This window comes from Primulina eburnea, chromosome 13, assembly GCF_022965805.1.
Source record: "Primulina eburnea isolate SZY01 chromosome 13, ASM2296580v1, whole genome shotgun sequence".
Lineage (NCBI taxonomy): Eukaryota > Viridiplantae > Streptophyta > Magnoliopsida > Lamiales > Gesneriaceae > Primulina > Primulina eburnea.
In genome coordinates, this window is record NC_133113.1 from 28,734,424 (window position 1) to 28,756,279 (window position 21,856).

Sequence of the window (21,856 nt, forward strand, 5' to 3'; positions counted from 1 at the left end):
TCAGCAAGTTATTTTCACGCAATGGGCAAGAAATTTTTTACAGAAACTGATTTGAAAATATCATAAGAAGATGAATTTCGTTCTCGATAACAACTTAATCCGCCATCCTAACAAGCTGCTGAAGATGAGCTGTGAGAGCATCATGCATTACAAAACCAAGAATCAAACAGTGTAGGTGCAATAGAGATGAAAAGAATTGAAGTTTACAAGCTCTTCAATTTCTTCGCAATCTGTTGTTTTAGTCCCTCTTTAATTACAGTGCATGTGATACTAAACTAAACTAAATGTCTCAGTTCGACAAATGGTTGGATTCGTGAATCGTAATCATATTTTCTCATGCAAGTACTTGTCTGTATGTATCGTATTCTATACTTTTCGTTAGCTTGCTTCAATTACAATTAAGAAAACCAGAGTAGATATCAAGAAAATCTGTGTTTTCCAGCACCAACGTTTTCAAGCTAAAGTAGAAACATTTTCGCTGTCAATTACCGTATCATTGAACATCCCATCTGTGTTTTGATCCTCACTGATCCAACCTCGATCCACATTTCCGGAAAGAGGGCCTCGAGGGTTCCCGAAAACTGTACTAAACATATGGTGGTGACATTCATCACAGAAGTAGAAATATGTAAAATGGCCTTCATATGGGAGTTTATGCAGCATGGCGTCTGGTAGAACTCGTTGCACAAAATCGCTCATTGATGGAGGGATAACTCTGTCTTCACCTCCCTATTTCAATAGGAATTTCAAATACAAGAAAGATTGTTGGTCTGAAGTGAATAAACATAATAAACAACCATCTAAATAGGTATTTGAAATCCATCATCGAAACTGCTTTCTCTCAAAAGGTCGAGCCCATAGGAAATTGAGCATAAAAAAGTACCACGTTAACACACTCGTGCATCAAGCAATAAAGGTATAGAAACAAGCACCCAAAACTAATTATTTACATATATGGGATTTTGCGCACCAAAAGTTTTTAGAATTTAACCTTATGTCATTGATATCTTCTTGAAATCATTTTATCCAAAAGGTTCGAGATAATGGAAGGTGTGGCCAACAATAGTTTTGTAATTTAACAGAAATGTAAATTGTTAACTAACCTGCCATATGTGTACAGGGCCAAGAAAACCATCAAATCTCTTTTCAGCAGAACCGTAAAGTGATTTAAGCCAAACCATAAGCCCTTTGCCCTTGTGTTTGTTCTGTACTTTGAGGTCTGCAATGCTGAAACCCCAGTTTGAAACTTGCAAGACTGCTTCCTCAACAAATGGTTTCACGTTTAACTGTCGAATTGATTCTTCGACGTCCCTCTGCCAAAAGTCTTGAAACACCTGTCTCTCTGTCAAAGCTCTATCCTATGGATTTGATAAACATATTAACTAAGAACGTATAAAATTCTTTATTACTTTTATGGCTTTTAGTTAAGATGGCTCACCCTTTTCCCAAATGAGATGGAAAGCAAGTTTTCCATCTGACCATGGTTTCCAGAAAGGAAACTTCTACGATAGAAGTATCGAAGTAATCTAGGAAATTTCCGGGCTAAATGGTACGACATTTTCTTCTTGGTTGTCCATTTCCCCCATATTTTTCGTGTCTCTTCCTTAGTCAGTCTGGGTTCATACGGATTAATCATTGGTGCAACCATGATAGCACCTGAAAAATTAACCCAGAATGAGTCAAAATGACATGTAGAAGGCAAGAGTCACTCATTTGGTTTCCACCATGAATCGAAGCAATAGTGGTAACTTTCTTCCGCTCAAATAACAGAAAGACATCAATTAATACATGAACTAACCCGCTATCCTATCAGGAATGTACCGAAGAGCAGCCCAAGCATGCATACTTCCTATAGAATAGCCCACAACCCAAAACTTATCAGTAACATTCACAGCATAAGACAAGTGGAACATATCCAAAGCTGATGACTCGAGATTCCTATCAGGATGAGGATCGCTTTCACCAAAGCCAGGAAGATCGTAGGACACAAGCCGAATACCAAACTCTTGCAGTAAGGAACCCTTGATACCAGGAATTCCTAGGTTTAAAAAAAAAAAAAAAAAGCAGAGCCCACACAAAAAGTTCAGTGAAACTTTTAGCCTTCATTTTTTACTGTACATCAAACTCTATACCAGTCAAACAAAATATGGTTAATATAAAAAAAGTACCTGCAAGTCGAGATGAAAGGAAAGAATGGGAAACAATCATTGAGTATCTAGCTTGATCAGAAGGAATGCCTTGTTCCTGATAGGCTAAGCGTCTCCCATCTGGAAGCAGTATGAGGCTAGCGCTAGTAGGGTGAATCTTCATTTGTTTAACCAAAGGAGTTGTAGGGTGATTAGTATTAACAATTAAAGCTGCAGATCATGTTCATTCTATCAGTTATCAATCTGAACGGACAAAAGAACTATTATTTCATAACACAGCAAATTCCATGTTCAACAACTAATTTAAGACAAAATTTTGCAAACTTGGGTTTATTTTTTATCGACCACCATGTCCAGTCAAGTACGCCCATTGTGCCTTTCATTCCGAGGGAAACTATGGGAATCTAAAAATTTACAAGAGAAGATCGACAACGAAGAAAGTCACATATTTCGAAAGAACTTTGAATAGACTTCCCATCACTATTTTAGTTTAATTGAATCCTCATTCCAAGATCTTACACATTGCTAGATATTAAATCCAATTTAGGATCTTGGAACTACAAGATCTTGAAATAACAACAGTTGCTACAATCAGACCAAATCCTTCCATGTGTTTTGTGCATCCTATCCCCAGAATCTTAAAAAGAATCAGTGCATTTAGATACATGCAGTCCTCCCAATTTGTCCAGAATTCTTTTATAACTTCACAACCAAATAAGACATGGTCAGGAACTACACAACAAGTGATGCCCGTTTAGAGTTCACAACAGCAATTCCTGAAAAATAAACATGCTAGTTTCCACATTAATTTAAATGTGCAATCAAATTTGTGGTAAATTCACTGTATAAGAATCACAGTCCCATTCAAGAAACAGAATCCAATAAAATCCCACAAAACAGGAGCAAATTCACACCGTACCAACACTCACCTGCAAGAGCAAGGATCCAGACACAAGCGATCACGCTCCAAGCATGAAAAGGGTCACGATCCTCTGGCAGGTACCGATTCAAAAACCTCAATTTCGTACAAATCTTGATACATGGCCCCTTAAACTTTCTCATTATCAAAGAATCATCCCGCAACAAGCTCTGCTTCAACACATCCCTCACTCCCTTCCCGAACTCTACACTCATTTCCGCAGCCCCTTTCGCAAACTCGGCCACCTGAAACCTCCAATCTCCAGCAACCGCGGCCGGAGCTCTTCCACCCACTCCGGATGAGCTGTAATCGTCACCATTTTGTCCAACACCCTCGTCAAGAAGAACATTCGTAAATTCCGGTCTCCAGGCCGTTGACTCGTTGACCTCAGACATTAACAGAATTCGACAAATGGGTTCCGAAAGAAAATCCCACAGCGGCGTCAGTTTCAAGCTTTCACACGCTATAATGAAAGCTTATACTCGAATACGATTACAATAGACAAGAGGTTTTCTGGCAACTATTCCATTGTATTCGTACATATGTATTTCTGGCAACTATTCCATTCCATTGTATTCGTACATATGTATGAAATGGACAGCCAAGTCGATCGACAATCAAACGCCGTTTTCTTGATTATTTATATATTATGTAGTCTATAATATAATATTTGCATTAGTTGTTCTTGTTTGTCATTAATGGACAGAGTAGGGGTCCGAACTGCAATGTTCTTGAGCCAGTAGGTAGGAAAAGCAAGCTTGGGCACTGAATCAAGGGCCAGCCTGATGCCACATCGTCAATACTGGCTTTGCGATTATGGGGGTGGTGGGATTGATGACAGCGGCGGTGGCGTCGTCGTGGGGTCCGCCGTGCACGGGGGGCTAACGGCCGTTAACTTGCTGCTGTTCCTCCCAATAAAATTGCTGTGAAAATAGTATTAAAAAATTGGAAATATCTACGTTTAATTTTTCTTAATGTTTGCTTGACTACAAATAACAATTAATTTAAGTTACGGATCTTATATTCAGTCTCTACAGAAAACTCAGTTTGAATTGGTTCAACGTGTTTTTTTTCATTTCAATTTCATCAAAAATTTTAGTCCAAATACGTATATATCGTTGAAATTGTGGCATAAATTTAAATGTTTAGTATCAATAAATTTTAACTCATATATTATTTATATCATATGTAAGACACGAAAACAAAAACAATAAACATATATACAAATCATTGAGATTATCGCACAGATATACAAATGATCCCGGGAATGCTCGGGTCATGGGTCAGGCCCATGAGCGATGCCCAGGTCAGGACAGCCCATCTCCCGAGTGGTTGATTCAGGACATAGCACCAGAGTTCTGGTATAACTTCTCTTCTGACATCTCGAAGCGAGGGAGGCATTTAATGATGTTAACTTAATAAAATACACGCGGCCGACCTGTTAACATTAATGAGTGACTGGACAGATGGGATATGACCCATATATGATTTGACATGTCAGAACAATAGGGTATAATCAGCCGCCCTAGTATATTTAATGCGCACGTCCCAAAAAACGAGGTCATCATTATTTCCTCCACTATAAATACCAGGTTTTGCATTTATTCCTTCATTCAGATATTAATGAACATTTAACACACTCATTTATTGTACACCAATATCACGGCCATCACTTGGCTACATTGGTTTTATTGCTTGAGTACTCTGCTGACTTAAGCATCGGAGTGGCCACGCCGGGGACCCCCTCCGGCGCCCATTCACGTGGTTGTTTTTCTTATTGGCAGATCTTTCAAAGGCAAACGAATAATCTTCTTTCCAGTCCGCCGTCTTAGCTCATATTTCTTCCCGTATTCTTGATAGCTTACCTGGTAGAGTTTCCGACCCGACTCCACTGTTCGACCCGGGTGGCATCAACAAATTTTAAGTATCAACTGAATCACATTATAGTTTTTATATGGAATGTCAAAACTATTTTGGAACAATATGATATATATATTATTAAAAATATGATATAAATGCATGTATTTCAGGTATTAAATGACTTAAATTGAGTATCAATCAACTTAAATTGAGTATGTGTAATATAATATTCGAATTTTTAACTCCGAGGAGTTGAAATAAAAAAACATATCAGACCATAGAATTAGAACTAAGTTTTTCAGATACGACGAGTAAATTATAACATATGTTCGGACTACAGAATCCCAAAGAACCCTTAAATTTATTGCTCAATATATACTGATGTGATTTCGCTGAAATGAATTAGTCGGGTAAGGGGCTCCAACGGGTCAAATCAATAATTTATATTGTTTGAGAATTTGAGTGAAGATAATGGCTGTGATAACACCTGCAAACAAGAAAGGAAACTCGTGAATGGGCGTCGGAGGGGATGTTCTACGTAGCCAGTCCAATGCTTAAGTCAGCAGATTTGAGGATAAATACAAGCAAATATATGTGGTGCGATTCTCGAGATAGTCTGGGTGACTAGGTACCCGGATGATTGTGTGAGTGTCTGGGCTCTCGATTGCCCGGGAAGAGAAGAATTGCCTGGACATTAAGTAATGAGTCGGGTTAATGATGATCCGAATCCTTATGACATATCATCATATACATAATGAAAATAATATTAATGGACAAGAATCATAATATTTTCTTTCACTCTTTGGAATTAAAAAATGGGAAAGAAATCCAACAAAACAGATTATGTCACCGCAAGCGTTAGTTTTTTCGTCGCATTGATCATTGCAATGAATGCAGCGACAATATTCCACTACAGAAGATTATGTCATACCAACTACCATTTTTTTTTGTTGGTGATATCACGTTTCCATTTTTTAATAAATTATCGAACTATATGTAAGTGGGTATAATGGTAAAAACAAAAAAACAAAAAAATTAATTTTTTTAAAATACTACTCTATTTGTAAAAAATAAAGATGGGAAAAATCAGATAAGGCATGACGTTATTGTGCTTCACTCGTAAATATTAAAGAAATTAAAGAAATCAACCTTCCAGCTGCCCTCAATCTCAGCACAATGCCAACAAATATGGTAATTTCTCCATTTACGATGAAGTATTGCAAATGACATATAGAGCAAGTTTTTGATGCCGTGAAAGTGTTCTCCACTGTCAAACACTAATGCTGAGAATTTCGCTACAAATTGACACTCAGCCGGCATTTTAATTAATGGCAGAGGGTTATTTTACTTTTGATGTATATTTTCAAAAAGCAAGAACAGCAGTAACGAAGCAAAAATAATGGATAGGCAGTACAAAATATCTATCGTTCCTGTATCAGGAAATTACGCACAAAACTTGATGAGATATATAGTGCCACTAGCCTTTGGCTCAGTTGGCATGTGCGATGCATTGTGGCATAAATTAATCACTAGAAAATCAAATCGTTTACACAAAAACATATTACTAGTGATTATTATACAAATCAATTTCCTCAACACTTTGAGAAAATAAATCTTTCTAACAACTATCAACAATATTAAAACATCAATAAGAAAGCAAAACTTGATCCTCGAAAATACGATCAATTAGATATAATCTTCAGTCAACATCGTTATGGATGTTGTCTGTAGATGTTGGCAACATGCAGAGCAACATGATGATCACCCCTCTTCAAACAGCAACAGCTTCAAGAATTATCCCTCAATGAGAAATCTTCACACCGTGTATGTAGATCGATATTCAAGGAACCCTTTTCACTGTCCTTGACTCCTTATTTATAGACGAAGAGTTTTAGTCCACAAAGAACCTATTTCATAAGGAAGGTAGAGTTTTATTAGAAATAAACTCTGATTTACTACTATGAGAACCGAAAATCTTTTAATAATATAATGAAATAGTTGTAAGGAAAATTTTTGAGATTTTATTACTATATTTTTGGGTACACATATTTTGAGGAGATATATTGGAATGCATTGGAGATCCAATACTAAGTCAAACATACCATGCAATTTAGAAGCAAATCTCCTCACCTAATCCTCATATTTTCGAAATATTGAGGGGCAAGTGATTAAGGAAGGGATCCCACAAAAGTGGAAGATAAATCAGCAACAATGGCAAGGATATTAGAGTTAATATTAGGAGATTTGACACGATTTTTGGTATGATTTTTGTGCCAAATTTAGCTCCACCCTCTTCCCCTATAAATAGTGCATCAACCCTACTCATTCAAGACACAAATTTTCGAAATTTCTTGCTGCATATTTTCGAAAATTCAACAACTTCTCCTAGCCAAAACTCTGCCGAAAATCTTCCAAGAAAAATCGAGCCGTAGTACCGCCGAGTGAAGAACAAGGAACGATCCACTTCCCGAAGCCGAGCACCTACGTTTTTTTTAGCATCAATAACTACAGTAAGTGGGTTGTTTTAAATGCTTATAAATTCGGTTTTATGCATATGTGATTTTCGTTTTTGTGGTTTAAAAATTCGGTCGAGCTTCGTCTCCCGTCTATACGTTTTTACGAAATTTGATACGTGTATGTGTTGACACTGTGAGGATTCCCTGAAAATGGGTGAAATTCCAACATATGGCCCTTAACAGTGGGATAGAACTGTTTTATGGCCTCGCTCCCTTAGAGGATCAAAACTTAGGGACTGACGTCAGTAAACCGTTGAAAGGTGAAAAATCGCAGTGTTATTACGTTATGGAATTTACGTTACGATTATGAAAAGCATGCTGTACGTTTATGATATGTTTCGAAAATGTTATAAAATTTTCATATTGTGTTCAAAGTCCCCCACTTGCTGAGTATTCCCAAATACTCACTCCCCTTACAACCCTTCCCAGATAAGTCCGAAGAACAGGTTGAGGAAGAAGAGTCGGAACAATTTTGGGGTTGGTGATCTGCCAGATTAGTAATAGGATTTACTTCGAATTTATGATTTAATAATTGTAAGACGCTTCCGCATTATTTACTATTTCGTTGGATTTCGTTATTGTAAAGGCGATGTTTATTTAATTGAAATTATGATATATAAACTGGTTCGGTTTACACACGAAAGGCTTGAAATTATGATATATAAACTGGTTCGGTTTACACACGAAAGGCTTGTTGTTTTTAATTGTTTGATTGATAAACAACGCCGATGTCGACTAACCCCGGTTTTGGGACGTGACAACTACTACCTTATCTCATCAATTCATTCTCACAAATAACATATCTCTGAATATATTTGAATGATTTTCTCGTTATCTAAGAAAGGCAAAATTGTGTTAAACATGAGACTCAATTAAATCAACAAAGAAACAAAATATTAAAGAAATAATTTAAATCAATAAGATATAAAATTGGAAATAATATTTCCCTTCAACTTATTTGTTTTTATGCTCTTGATATGTTTATTTGAGCTATTCTTGTGTTGGATTATGTTTGATGCAGCTAGTCGTTCTGATTAGGAGCATAATTTTATTTGTTTTGTCTATGGATATTTGCTTTCTTTATTATTTCATCCGATCCTAAATTGCAAAATTCTTCGGTACCTTTCATCCACTTCTATGCGCTCATTGCCGTCATCGGTTGTCGCTAGTCTCATGTTCATATCTCAAATAATTCGATTTCTCTCTAATAAGGTCCGGTTAACTTTCAGTGACTGTTTGTAATAATTTTGCGATGTTCTTAATGTGAAATTACGTAAACTCTCATGCTTTTACGCGTAAACAATGTCCGATTTGCGGGTTACAAATGGGACTCTGATAACAATTGCACGGTTTTGCTACTGAATTTAGTGGGAAGCTTTAATTGCGCAAGTTGTTCTCCTATTTTTTTTTTTTTTTTAAAACAGTTAATTCGGTATGATTTTGATTCTTTCCCGGCTGGAAACATCAACTGTTCATTCACGAGAAATCATAAAAGAATCAATCTCGGTTTTTAAAAAGATTGTTGTATAAAAAAAAGGTTCGGTTGGTTACCGAGCGACAAAATGCTCACCTGCCTGCATAGTTCCAACATAAAGTACGTTAAAATTTGATTGGATTTCATTTATATGCACATTGTATTATTAAGTAATTTGAAATACTTAGAATAATTAATTTTTGATATTGTAATCTGTTTTAATAACTATATATATTAATGAAATGATAAAATTTTAATGCAAGTCATTTGTCGCTTAGACCATCTCCAACCCAACATTATGTTGATGTAATACTCCATCATAGTGTGAATTTTTCTTCTCCAACCAAACACCATTTCCTACTCCATTTTGGTGGTGTGCTACAGTATTACACCAAATTTGGTGCAATACTACTGTAGCAATAGCGTAAATCCTTTTTTGTTTTTGTTTTTTTTTTTTTTTTTTTTTATGTTTTTTTAAGTATTAAGCTTAAGTATTTAAGATAATACTATTAAATACTAAAAAAATTAACGTAATTCAAAAAAAATTATTTAATTAAATTTTTAATTCATGTATATTTATAATGAATTTCGATATATACATTATTTTAGATATTAATGATATTTTAATTATTGTGTTTAAAAATATTTTGTGAAATAAATTATTTGTTGTGAATAAAATAATAGAGAATATTATGAGAATATTCTTTTTGGTGTAGAGTTTAGAGTTGATGGGTTGGAGATGAGTTTTAGATTTAGTGTAAGAATTACACTATCTTAAAGTTAGTGTGACATTAAGATAGTGTAATGGGTTGGAGATGACCTAAGTGGATAGAGTCCTTTATTCTTAAACATAAAGTTATACCAAATGAATTATAAAAAATATTGTATAAGTTACACAATGCGTTGTTCTTTTCTTTTATTTTTTATTCATATATCAAATACAGTTAGATCCTCATTATTTATATAATTATATTTTGATCTCCATCTAAATATTAACCAAAAGATTATAAAAAATATTGTATAAATACGCAATGCATGAGTCGGTGTATAAGTTATATTATCAAATTTAAAATATTTTAAAGAAAGAAGAAATTTGCAGACGAAAAAGGAATCAGTCATGATGAGATTGTTAATGTTATCAAAAGTCTGAACGGTTTCCGTCTCCTTGATGCTCAGGTCAGTTTTTTTTGACTTCAGAATTTATTCAGTTTTAATTCAAACTCTAGATTTGATTTAAATTTCCAGCAAATTGGAGAGGTTAAAAGATGTTGAATTCTGTTTACTGTTGTTCAGGAATAAGGATGCTTTATTAGTTTTCATTCAACCGAGGTTGCGATAGTATGTGCTGTCACATGGCAGTTCTATTCATATTCAGACACTTGAACTGAACCAAAACTTTGGGATTGTCGAAAACAATGAAGCCATCATGGTATTTTTGTTCCATCCCTTTCCTCTTGACATTTGCTCTTATAATGCTGGTTTCCCCCTTCGAAAAATCAATTTAGAATATTGTATATATGGTTGCCACCATCACTGTTTGAGAAAAACGAAAAAAAAAAAGGATTGCAATTTGCTTATTCACTTTCATTGTTTTGTAAATATGAACACTTTAATTGCATCATCTATGAGAAGATGGCACTGTTTCTGTTTGCATTATCTCTCTCGACAAGTACTTACTTGACCTTGCAGCTTCTGGAACTTTGATGCCCTTTTCCAACCACAACAACATCCTGCTCGTGATTCACACGATACATTCTTTTTGAAAGGTGTGCTTAGAATTTCATATTTATATTTAGCAGCAATCCAATTAAGTTTTCTGGTTCCATCTTTTAAAGCGAGTAACAATTTAACTATCTTCACTAGCTATGGCTATGAATGGAAGAGAGAAGAAGCCAACAAGAATCTTCTTCGAACTCATACAACTGCTGTTTCCTCCCGGATGCTTTATGCACTTGCGCAGGTTAACTAATCTTTTACCTGGCATGACATTCTAAAGTTTCACCTCTGCTGGATATGCACAAGTGCTTCGTTCCTTCTTAATTGTATATACTGCAAGACTATACTTTGATATATTTATTTTTTGCTGAGCTTTTATCAACCTTCGGGTATTATTTGATGTATGAAAATAAGAAAAAAAATGGACGCGTTACCGGCTAATTTCTGAGCATCATTTTTTTCGTAAAGTACTTTGTTCTTAGAATTGCCTTACTAAGTTATCACTCGAGATGTAGGGGAAATGTTTTTGGTACAAGTAATTCAGTTACTGGCTTTTTTATGTTGCCCTTGAGGTTTTATTTTCCTTTTCCTTTCGCTTCTGTGGGATTTCTTGATTGATCATTTTTTTGCAGGGAACATTTGCTCCAAAAAGTTACTATTCGATAGATCGGGTCTTCATAAATGAAGCTGTGGATCGAACTCACCTTGCTGAATTCCACCAGATAGAAGATATCCCACGTTCTTTAAAGAAGTGTATGTTTAGTTCCATGGCTCGACTAGCCACACCTTGTTAATAATGTTATTCAATTTCTAGCTACATCATGGGAGAAAACAAAAAAGGTGATCTGGTCGCAGTAGTGTGACCTTTAAAAGATGATATGTTTGTTATTGCCAACATCTATATATATACACGTTATATATATACAAAATAGCTGAAGTGGTTGTAGAGGAACGGATTTTTGACATAATTGAAGAAATTTACTTTCCTACTTTGGTTCTATGGGTAGATCTTTTAAGATTGGACCGCCCCGCCAAGCCAAATAGACAGGTTGGGTTGGCGATTTCTTGACCAGTCCAAATGGAGGGGGCTGGGGTGGGTTGTGGAGGGCTGTGGGCCAACCCACCCCCCAACCCGCTAAATATAACGTAACTAAAGAGTGATGGGTTGGCCAGTCCCACCAAATGGCGGGTTGTGATAGGTTGCGTGCCAGCCCGCCCTGCTGGCCCGTTTTCACAACTCATCTATGAGTTCTCTGTAAATCGGAACATTCTCTTTCTATAAACTGATGGCTTTGCTATCTAGTTAGATTGTATTTTCTTTGACTTGAGATGTGAATTGTGCCAGTTATATTTGCTATTCTGAGTATATAGATAATGTTTGTTTCTTTTGGCTGAGTGGTAGTTTTCACTTTTTTCTATGCTTACTTTCAAACTGTCTTACTGTTGGCAGGCTTAATTTGTGATCGCGGACTTACCCTTGAGCATTTGATTGGAGTTTTGCACGACTTCTTTTCTCATCTTGGTAAATACCTAGTGTTCAATGTGTTTGAGCTCAATAGAATTGTATCCAGGGGCGGAGCTACATGCTTTTGTACCCGGGCTGACCCAATTTTTTTAAAAAAATTTATGTGCAAATTTTTTATAATTTTGAAATAATATGATATTAGTCCGGGTACATCAATTTAAAATATTAAAAGATTTTAGAATTAAAAATTATAGTCCAGTCAGAACCATATTTCTGGCTCCGCCACAACACTGAAATAGATTTGACAAGATAAGGTTGCTTAACGTTTAATGAACAAAATAAGAGCGATACACAGAAGCACTTAGCTTTAAAAACAATCACAAGCAGAACATATTTATGTGTTTTTTTAAATAAGTTGTAGTTTTATGCTTTGTATATGATAGAGATTTTTTAAATAATTTAAAGAGAAGTAAAAGCTACATTTTCTGGCTTCTTGACTTGGCTTTTTACATGTTTTTTAGGAGTAACAATCCAACCAAACATCAGTTCTTATATAAACTCTTTTTAACTGAAAAACGTCCTGTTTTAGTAACAGTTTCTTCATTCAAACATGATTGCTGACTATGATTCTCCCATCTTTCCATTTTAGGAATGTCCAAGCTTAAATTCAAACCTGCACATAATCCATATACCGAACCCAGCATGGAAATCTTCAGGTCAGAACCAAAGCATCCCAAGTGGCTAAATCTTTTTACTTTGATAAATAGTCTAACTGAAATTGTTTCACAGCTATCACGAAGGTTTACAGAAATGGGTTGAAATTGGAAACTCGGGCATGTTTAGACCGGAGATGCTTCTTCCTATGGGGCTTCCAGGAGATGTCCATGGGGGCTTTCTCTGGAAAGGTAGTAAATTTTTACACAACCTCAAGTTTTCACTTTACCAAAATGATATATTGTTGTTTTCTTATTATATGTTGTGTTCTGTTTTCTAATTCAACCGCAGTTTTCTGATTAGTCATTCTTATCATGTAGTTTTGCTCTGTCTTAATACCTTTGGATCTCTTTTTTTACCAGACCCACAATGATTCTGTATGGAATCGATAACATCAGAGATCTCTTTGGCCACAAGGTGCGTAAAACTGTCCTTTGGTCGGTGGTGGAGCCAAAAATAAAATTCGAACAATACTGTTGATGTTTCCAAATTGTAAGCGATGTAGCAAGATTCAGAGCACATTGTCTTATCAAATTAGACTGCCTTCGACACAACCCGCTACTGATAAGAATGGTACTTGGGGTGATTTTGCAATTCCATTATAGAGAAATATATGAAATTTTCTCTACAATAGATCTCGAAGTGGTTTTTTTTTTTTTAAATCACTGATTTGATCGTTGAAGATTTGATATCTGAACCAAAAGATGACATTAAATTTGATGTTCAATAACATCTCTACTTAATATTATACATGTGATCTTGCACTTATATACGTGTGATATAATATATGAATATTTTCTGTTACATATGTCTGATAAATTTTTTATTTTAAAATTTGAAACATAGTGTGGTTATGAACTTGACAGTTGAATTGTATGATTTAGCTGAGTGATATGAAGCAGTTTTTTTTATTATTTCTTCCGGAGCAGTTTTCATTTGCCCATATCATGATTTTTTTTTTCTGGATAATTTTTTTTTCAAAAAAAATTGTAAATTAGCTATAAAAAAAATGGGTTGTGTTTGCAATTTTGGAGTAGTCTTACCAAATAGCCGAAGAGACAAAGATTATTCTAGAATTACTTTCTTTGTAAAATAACTAAGATAGGAAATGGATTGTTCCCTCAACCTGTGTTGCATAAATATTCCTATTCATCTTGTCACGTCCCGAAACTCGAGATTTGACACTGACATCGTTTAACAATCACACAATTGAAAAAAACCAGCCTCGTAGCATAGTATAAACCGATAACTAGTTTATTAATCATAATTTTTCAAAAAAACCAAGTCTTACAACTGAAATAAAATAAAATTGCGGAAACGTCTTACATGAAATTTAAAGTACTAAAATTCGAAAATCCCTTTACTAGCCAATCTCGCAATTTCCTTCTTCGACCGCTGGACAGTGGCAGCGCTTCGCTATACTCGAAAATCCTAAGGAGACTAGAGGGGAGACTCTCGAAATTTTGGTGTAATTTTCGAGATACCAGGTCCTCCTATTTATAGGGGTTGGCTGCTATCTTGATCGTATATTGTCCGCGCGTTTAAACTTGAATCAAATCTTCATCGAGAATCGTGATCTATCCATGATCTTGGATGATAATCGAAATCTAAATCTTTTATCTCTATCAAATTTCGAAATTTGCATAATATATACACTGTATAATTTGAATTCTAGGGATTTTATTATCCCTGCTCCATCTTTTATCCCGGTATCTCCATCTCTACTTAAATCTTAGATCTTTATCTGCTTATATTCGAAATTCCTTATTTAATTCTTTGGATGGAGATAGATTTATTCATCCCAAAATTTCAAGTTGCACGATAAATAATACCATCTTAATTTCGAGCTTCAAAATTCTGCACACGATAAAATTATCTACACGACTTAAGTAACCTCAAAAGGAAATCTTATATTCTGAATAATAATAATATCAATATCCAAAATTACATCATCTTAGTATAATCTAATTATTAATCTGATACGATCACGATTGTACAAAATCCCGGATTTTACATATCTTCCACAACGATTGATGCCTATCTATTTTCAACGTTGAGATGCATGAGAAATGGGCCACATTTTTTACCTGGGTTAACAAACATATACTGAAACCATCGGGTGTTTATCCTAAAATATGCATTTTTCCAAAATTTTATTATAATAGCATTCCATTTTTTGGTAGCCTTCTAAATTAAAATCACGTAATATTTTACATATAATATAATATATTACTTTAATATTTTTAAAATATGACACATTTTTGACCCCATGTGCATACGCATACCGGATTTTTAACACATACAACCATCAAACCAGAGACCAAAGTAGGGCTTTGTCCATTTCAATTCAAGAATAGAACCTCGTCCGTTAACTTATATAGGGATTGATTTCCTGCTGCGAAGCAGTTCTTCCATACCAACTTGGTGCTCATGTTCTTAGAGAGAAAGTTTCTTGACTGACTGATCTTGCATCGAAGAAAATATATCAATATAAATTTAGCTTTATTTTCTACAAAACCATCATTCCATTTTTTCACCACCCATTTAATATATGGCTTGTTTAATAGATCATATACTACATTGTCCAATTTTCACTCACTACACCATGGAAAAGCCCAACATCCAACAGAAAAAAGGTTATTCAAATATGAAGTACAAATGCAACCTTTATATTGTCGGCAATAGGTTGTCACGCCTCGATATCGGGATTAGTCGACACCGACGTTGTTCATCAATCACACAATCGAAAAACAACCAGCCTCGAGCATAGTTAAAACGAAACCAGTTTACTCCATAAATTCCAAAATACAAATGTCTTTACAACTGAATAATAAATAATTAATTCGAAAGCGTCTTAAAGAATTTAAAGTATGAAATCTCAAAAATAAATAGCTAAAACATGGCTACTACTAATCTCGTGAATCACCAGCCCCAAAATTGTTCGAACTCCTCTTCCTCAACATGTTCTTCGGATAAATCTAGGGAAGGGAGAATAAGGGTTGAGTATTTTGAGAAATACTCAGCAAGTGGGGTCGTTCGAGCACAACACAGAACATGAAAAATTCGAAACACACAAACATCACAACATGACTTAAACCACATACATAACGTCGACTAGACACTGAGATTCCTCCACTTTCAATGGTTTACTGATATCAGTCCCTAATTTTTACTCCTCTAAGGAGGCGAGGTCATATAGCGGTTACATCCCCACCGCGTAAGGGTCATATCATGGTTGGGATTTATCACATATCGAGTAAAATCCTCACAGTGTCAAAACATAACTTATGCAAAAATCTTAACCAAAAGGGATAGAAGAAAAATTTGCATTCGACCGAATTTTAAAACACGCGAAATGCATAAACAAAAAATTTAAACATTTAAAGCAGCCCACTTACCTTAATTCTTGACGGACAAAAAAACGTGAAAGAGAGGGGGTTCTTGCACTAGAATTTCGAATTCTTTCCTCGGCTTTGGACTGCAGCAAGCGCTTCGATACTCGGAGAACTATGAGAGAAAAGGCTCTAAAATCCTAAGGGAGACTAGAGAGAAACTCGAAAATATTGAGTGATATGAGGTGTGATTTTTGAGTTCAAGGGACTTCCTATTTATAGGGTTGACTGTCATCCTGATCGTGTATTATCTTCGTGTTTGAATTTTCGAATCAAACTTAAATATAAGATAACTATCATTCTTTATCTTTGATCATTGATAATATTTCGATAATTGAGTATTCATCCTTGGATATTTCGAAATTTATACCTTGTCCAGTGTAAAATTTTGAATTTTGTATCCAATTTCTAATATTCGATAGATCTTTTTCCTATATCCACTATTTTAGAAAATCTATAGTTCAAGATTTCGAAATCCTTGATTGAATTATCATCTCGCTTAAATATTTATCCAGGTATATCAATATTATCTCAAATCTTTGATTTTTGTCTGCTCATAAGTTCGAAAATATATGCACAATATTATCTTAGATCTTGAACTCAAAATATTGTACATGATAAAATTATCCACTCGACTTTAGATAATCTTACATCATAAATAATGCGATAAATCTCCAAGATTGCACAAAATCCTAGTACCATTAAATATTATCACGGTTAAACGTAAATCTTGGATTTTACATAGGTGGCAGACTATATTTATCAGGGTTGGTGGCAAAAACGTTAATAAAACGTGGGTTGACATATTTGACTAATAATTCAGACAAAAGACTGGAGACGCGTATACACGGACAATGGACTATATAAATAGAGCTTCCTCCCCTCATTCTGATATTATCCATTTTTCGAGTTTTCTCTCATCTTATAGCATTTTAGTTCTTAGTTCTATAATATTTGTGATATGTTTGTTCTATTATATATATATATATATATATATATATATATATATATATATATATATATATATATATATATATATATATCATCCTCCAAAATTTTAAATATTTAATGTATTACATACAACTTTTTTTATGTATAAATTAATGATGTCATTCCATGAAATCCATGTCTCCTCGCCCCCCTGAACGATCGGGAAATTATATCATCCGTTTAAAAAATGTTCCAATTTTAACAGATTATATTACTTTCAAAAATAATTGTCAAATTACAGTGTTTTTTAAATAATCTATCAAATTATAAATACAAAAATTAAGTGACATTGCCCCGCCAAAATGCAAATTAAACATTAATTTTTTGGCTCCCCGTCTCTTGTACGGCGGGAAAGTGGCAATGTTAACCGATCACATACCGGAATGAGAGAGATTCTAAGATTGTTCGATATAATGGACTGTACAGTTGAAGAGGATTAAAAGATTTGATTGGTACTACTCATATCACGAAGGTGCATCTTCTTTTCGATAGCTCATCACATAAGAACTCCAAAATTATGCGTGCTTGACTTTGGACAATTTTGGGATGGGTGACCTCCTGGGAAGTTTCCCAGGGTACCTGTGAGTGAGGACATAAGCACGCTGGAAAGACATGTCTTGGTACAGTGAGGACAATATTCGAATCTAGGACGTTACAGTTGGTATCAGAGCCGACCTCTCTTAGTACGGTGTTGGTTTAAAAAAAATTACACCCCGCGTATATTTCTCTCCATTTAAACCGTCGCCGATTCAAATTTTTGCGACGGTTTTTAATAAAGTTGTCGCCAGTTTCAAAAAAATTCATTCCCGCCTATTTTTCCCTCCATTTTCTTCCACCACTCTCTATAAATACTTATAAATTCTCACCAATTTCTTCCACTTCACTTCACTACAATTAAAATTTTTTCTCACTTACACGATTTTACAACTTCACAACACTTAAAATTTAAATTTCTTACACGATTTTACCACTTCACAATACTTAAAATTTTTATCTCTTACACGATTGTATCAATTAATAACACAAATTTATTAAATTGTTAAATTTTTTATTTTACCGCACCTATTAATAAAACAGATTTATTAAATTATTTAATTTTTTTTTATTTTACCGAACAAATTAGCGACGGAATTCATACATAGACCGTCGCTAGTTAGCGACAGTTTCTAACATGCATTCCGTCTCTAATTAGCGACAGTTTTAATATATATATATATATATAAAAATATATATATATATAATATATATTATTATTTTATATATATATCTATCTATATATATATTATCTATCTAAATGTTTTGATATGGTGGCACACCTATGGGGTGAGCACCGATGAGGTGTCACTCACCCATTAGATTCACAATTTTTCTATATTTCCATCACATCCAATAGGTGAGTCACACCTCATCGGTGCTCACATAGTTGTGCACGGCAGGTGTACACATATCAAAACTAGATATATATATATATATTATATATTATATATATATATATATATATATATATAATATATGTTAACAAAACTCGTTATTATATTTCTAACATATTTTCACAAGTGTGCAGTTGTTAGATGTCAATTTAGAAGACTTGAGAAGCTGGAATTCAAATGTAGTCAAGTTGAAAATCTAGCGAGCTGTAGTATGTCGATGATATCTTTCAAACCAGCTATGCAAATGATCTACAGACAAACTGGTTGGAAAACCAATTCAATTCTATATTGTTGTTGTTTTTAGATACCGTTGAACATTTAATATATTTTTCAAATACCAAAATATTGCATACAAATGTTTCATAAATGCTTCAATCAAACCATTTTATTATTTCAACTTGCATATCTTTTAAATTAATTTAAATTATTTAATCAGTTTTTTAGAGGGATTATTTTGAATTTTTTCTGCTTGTTTTTTAACCGAACTCAATATAATTTTTCAATGTTCGGTTCATTTTTGAACATTTTAAGAACGAATTGCAGCTCCCATAAAATCTTATTCAAGATATTACATACGGACATTTCTAACGTGATGACATTTCTTGAATTTAAGACCCCAAAAATAACTTAAAATACTATTAACTACGAAGAATTAGTCCAATTTATGTACATCATTACATTTAAATAAAAATAGTTTAGATTTAATTTAAAATAAATAATTCACTAAAATAATATTCAAAATATGTTATATTTACTTATATTTAGATAATAAAAAAAACTTTATTGGAAAAATTATTTTGATTAATGTAATTAAAAATAAAATTCTCACAAGTACAAAAAACCAAGTACAGTATTTTTTTTAGATAATAAAATGAGAAAAGTAAAAATAATTTAGATTTAAAAAAAACTTTATTAAAGAAAAATTATTACTAACATAGTAAAAATATGATTTTATTTTTATAATTAAAATAATATTAATAATTTATATTTATATAATATAAAAAATTAATACATAATTATATATAATATGTGAATACCAAAATATATATTCTTATATATATATATATATATATATATATATATATATATATATATATATTTATACACACACATATAAACACACACACACACAATATAACTTTTGACTTTTGTGTCCTCCGCCTGTACAAGAATTATAAAAAAACACCATGTTTTAATAAAACTTTTTGAAAAATACTATATAATATATATCTGAGAATTCAATCCAATATTTAATGTCAGATATTACATATTATATTATGTCTTCTGTTCGAAGAACAAGACCCTACCTTACGTCTTTTGTTTCATTCCACGTTCGATCAACTTTTACGACAACTATAATTAATTTATAGTTATGTGTAATCTACGGGAAATAGATAAATTAATATTAATTTGGTAAAATTATCCCCACGTCCTAAAAGTCAGATGATATGAACAAAAATACAAATAATAATTTGGTATTTGTCAAATCATTTTGACATATAACTAAAAATATATAAACTAAAATCATTTCTACTTTTTATGCGTAGTTTGTATTTAAAAACATGGTTCATTGTATTTTAAACGAGGTGTAATTTCTGTCACCTATATATATAAATTTATTATTATTTTTAAAAAATCGATAAAATTAATGATGTTTAAATAAATATGATTTTTTTTTACACAGATATACAATATTCTTTATAAATATTTGCCGACCATATAATTTATTTTCGGTCTATTCAATTTATTTACAGAAAAGCGGTCTACTTTTCCAATCAAAGTAGATGGCTACTCGCTGTCAATACTCTAATCCAGCATTTGAATTTTTGTATAATTATTTCGATTAATCAAACAAGATTTAGAAATTGTGGGTTTTTTCCAAAAAAATACTGTATATAAATTTTAATTTTTGTCTTTTTTAAATTGTTCAAGTTCTCTAAATCCATCCAGAGATCATTACTCAGTTGAATGATTTATTTACAATTATTTTTTTTATAAAAAAATAGGACTGAAAAAACGCAATAAATAGTTTCCATCTGTAAAAACCCGAAATCTTGCTACGAGAATAGCTTTATATATTATAGAAAATTTCAGCTCATTTAACACAACGTTTTCGAGTTTCATACAATCATAATCTTGGAAATTTGAATAATCATTGTTCTCCCCTCATTATTGACAATTTATCATCATTTTAATGACTAATTTAAACTGAACTACGATGCTTATTGTTTGACGATTATGTGATTGATGAACAATATTGGTGTCGACTAACGACAGTCTCGGGTGTGACACCATCGAAATTATTGAATTGGCAAATGTTGTTAAATGAATATGTAACAGCTGTTTAAATAGCACATATTCCAAAGTCGAAGACAGAATATAATTATGCTAAGGTTGTCCGCAATCGTTTTTTTTTCAAATATAAAAATAAAATAAAAACAGTACCACAAATTATATAAAGTCGATTTCATACTTGGCCTGCTCAAATGTTGACAACCAATGTAAATCGCGTGAAATATTGAAATGTGATTCCATTTGTACAAAGTATAAACAAACAAATAAATATTAAAAAAACATGCTATTTAATTATCTGGCTATTTAAATGTTTTGCAATATTTATATTATAGCATTCTAAAAACATGACAATGGGACGGGCTGGCCGGCAACTCGCCATTTTGGGAGACCAATTTTTTGTTGAATGTCGCTATAGGTGGTTTGCATTTATTTTGATGGGACATAATATTTTCCACTTAATTCACTAATTTTACGTAACTAAGTAAGTCAAAATTTACATATATAAAATGTAATGTATGTGCATGTCTTGCTGAAATATTTTAGTTTAATGAATCGAAATTAAGCAAAAAAAAAAGTTAATTCGATCGAACAAGAACGTTTAGATGTGTGGTTTAAAAGCTACCAGAAAATTTTTCAAACAATAAAGGAGGCGTCTCAAGTCCAGGGGCGGAGTCAGAATAGTTATTCAGTGTAGGCAATAATATACTACAATTAATAAAGCAAAAAAAAAAAAAAAGACTGGTTAAACAAAAACCATAAATAATGTGTTCTAAGGTTAGAACACTAGCTACACAAAGCCAGAAACATCTGTTAGTTGATGGAAAACGTCAGAAAAATGACAAAAAATATTGCGTACAAAACTGACAATCAAAACAAAATCTGATAGAAAATATAAATTTTACAGACGAAAAATATACATGAATTCATTCTCGATTGCA

General features: G+C 33.1%; 2 protein-coding genes across 2 annotated transcripts; one reads left to right on the plus strand and one right to left on the minus strand.

The window, feature by feature from the left end:
* Nucleotides 1–310: 310 nt before the first annotated feature.
* Nucleotides 311–3,736, minus strand: LOC140809920 (uncharacterized). The gene is made up of 6 exons (XM_073167701.1): nt 3,077–3,736; nt 2,169–2,357; nt 1,799–2,038; nt 1,439–1,656; nt 1,104–1,358; nt 311–729 (listed from the first exon to the last, which is right to left on the minus strand). Exons 1-6 carry the CDS (start codon nt 3,459–3,461, stop codon nt 454–456), a joined length of 1,563 nt encoding a protein of 520 aa, XP_073023802.1. The 5' UTR covers nt 3,462–3,736; the 3' UTR covers nt 311–453.
* A 6,595-nt stretch (nt 3,737–10,331) lies between these two features.
* Nucleotides 10,332–13,501, plus strand: LOC140810446 (phenylalanine--tRNA ligase alpha subunit, cytoplasmic-like). The gene is made up of 7 exons (XM_073168301.1): nt 10,332–10,345; nt 10,606–10,876; nt 11,265–11,385; nt 12,083–12,154; nt 12,747–12,813; nt 12,887–13,002; nt 13,174–13,501. Exons 1-7 carry the CDS (start codon nt 10,332–10,334, stop codon nt 13,182–13,184), a joined length of 672 nt encoding a protein of 223 aa, XP_073024402.1. The 3' UTR covers nt 13,185–13,501.
* Nucleotides 13,502–21,856: the final 8,355 nt, after the last annotated feature.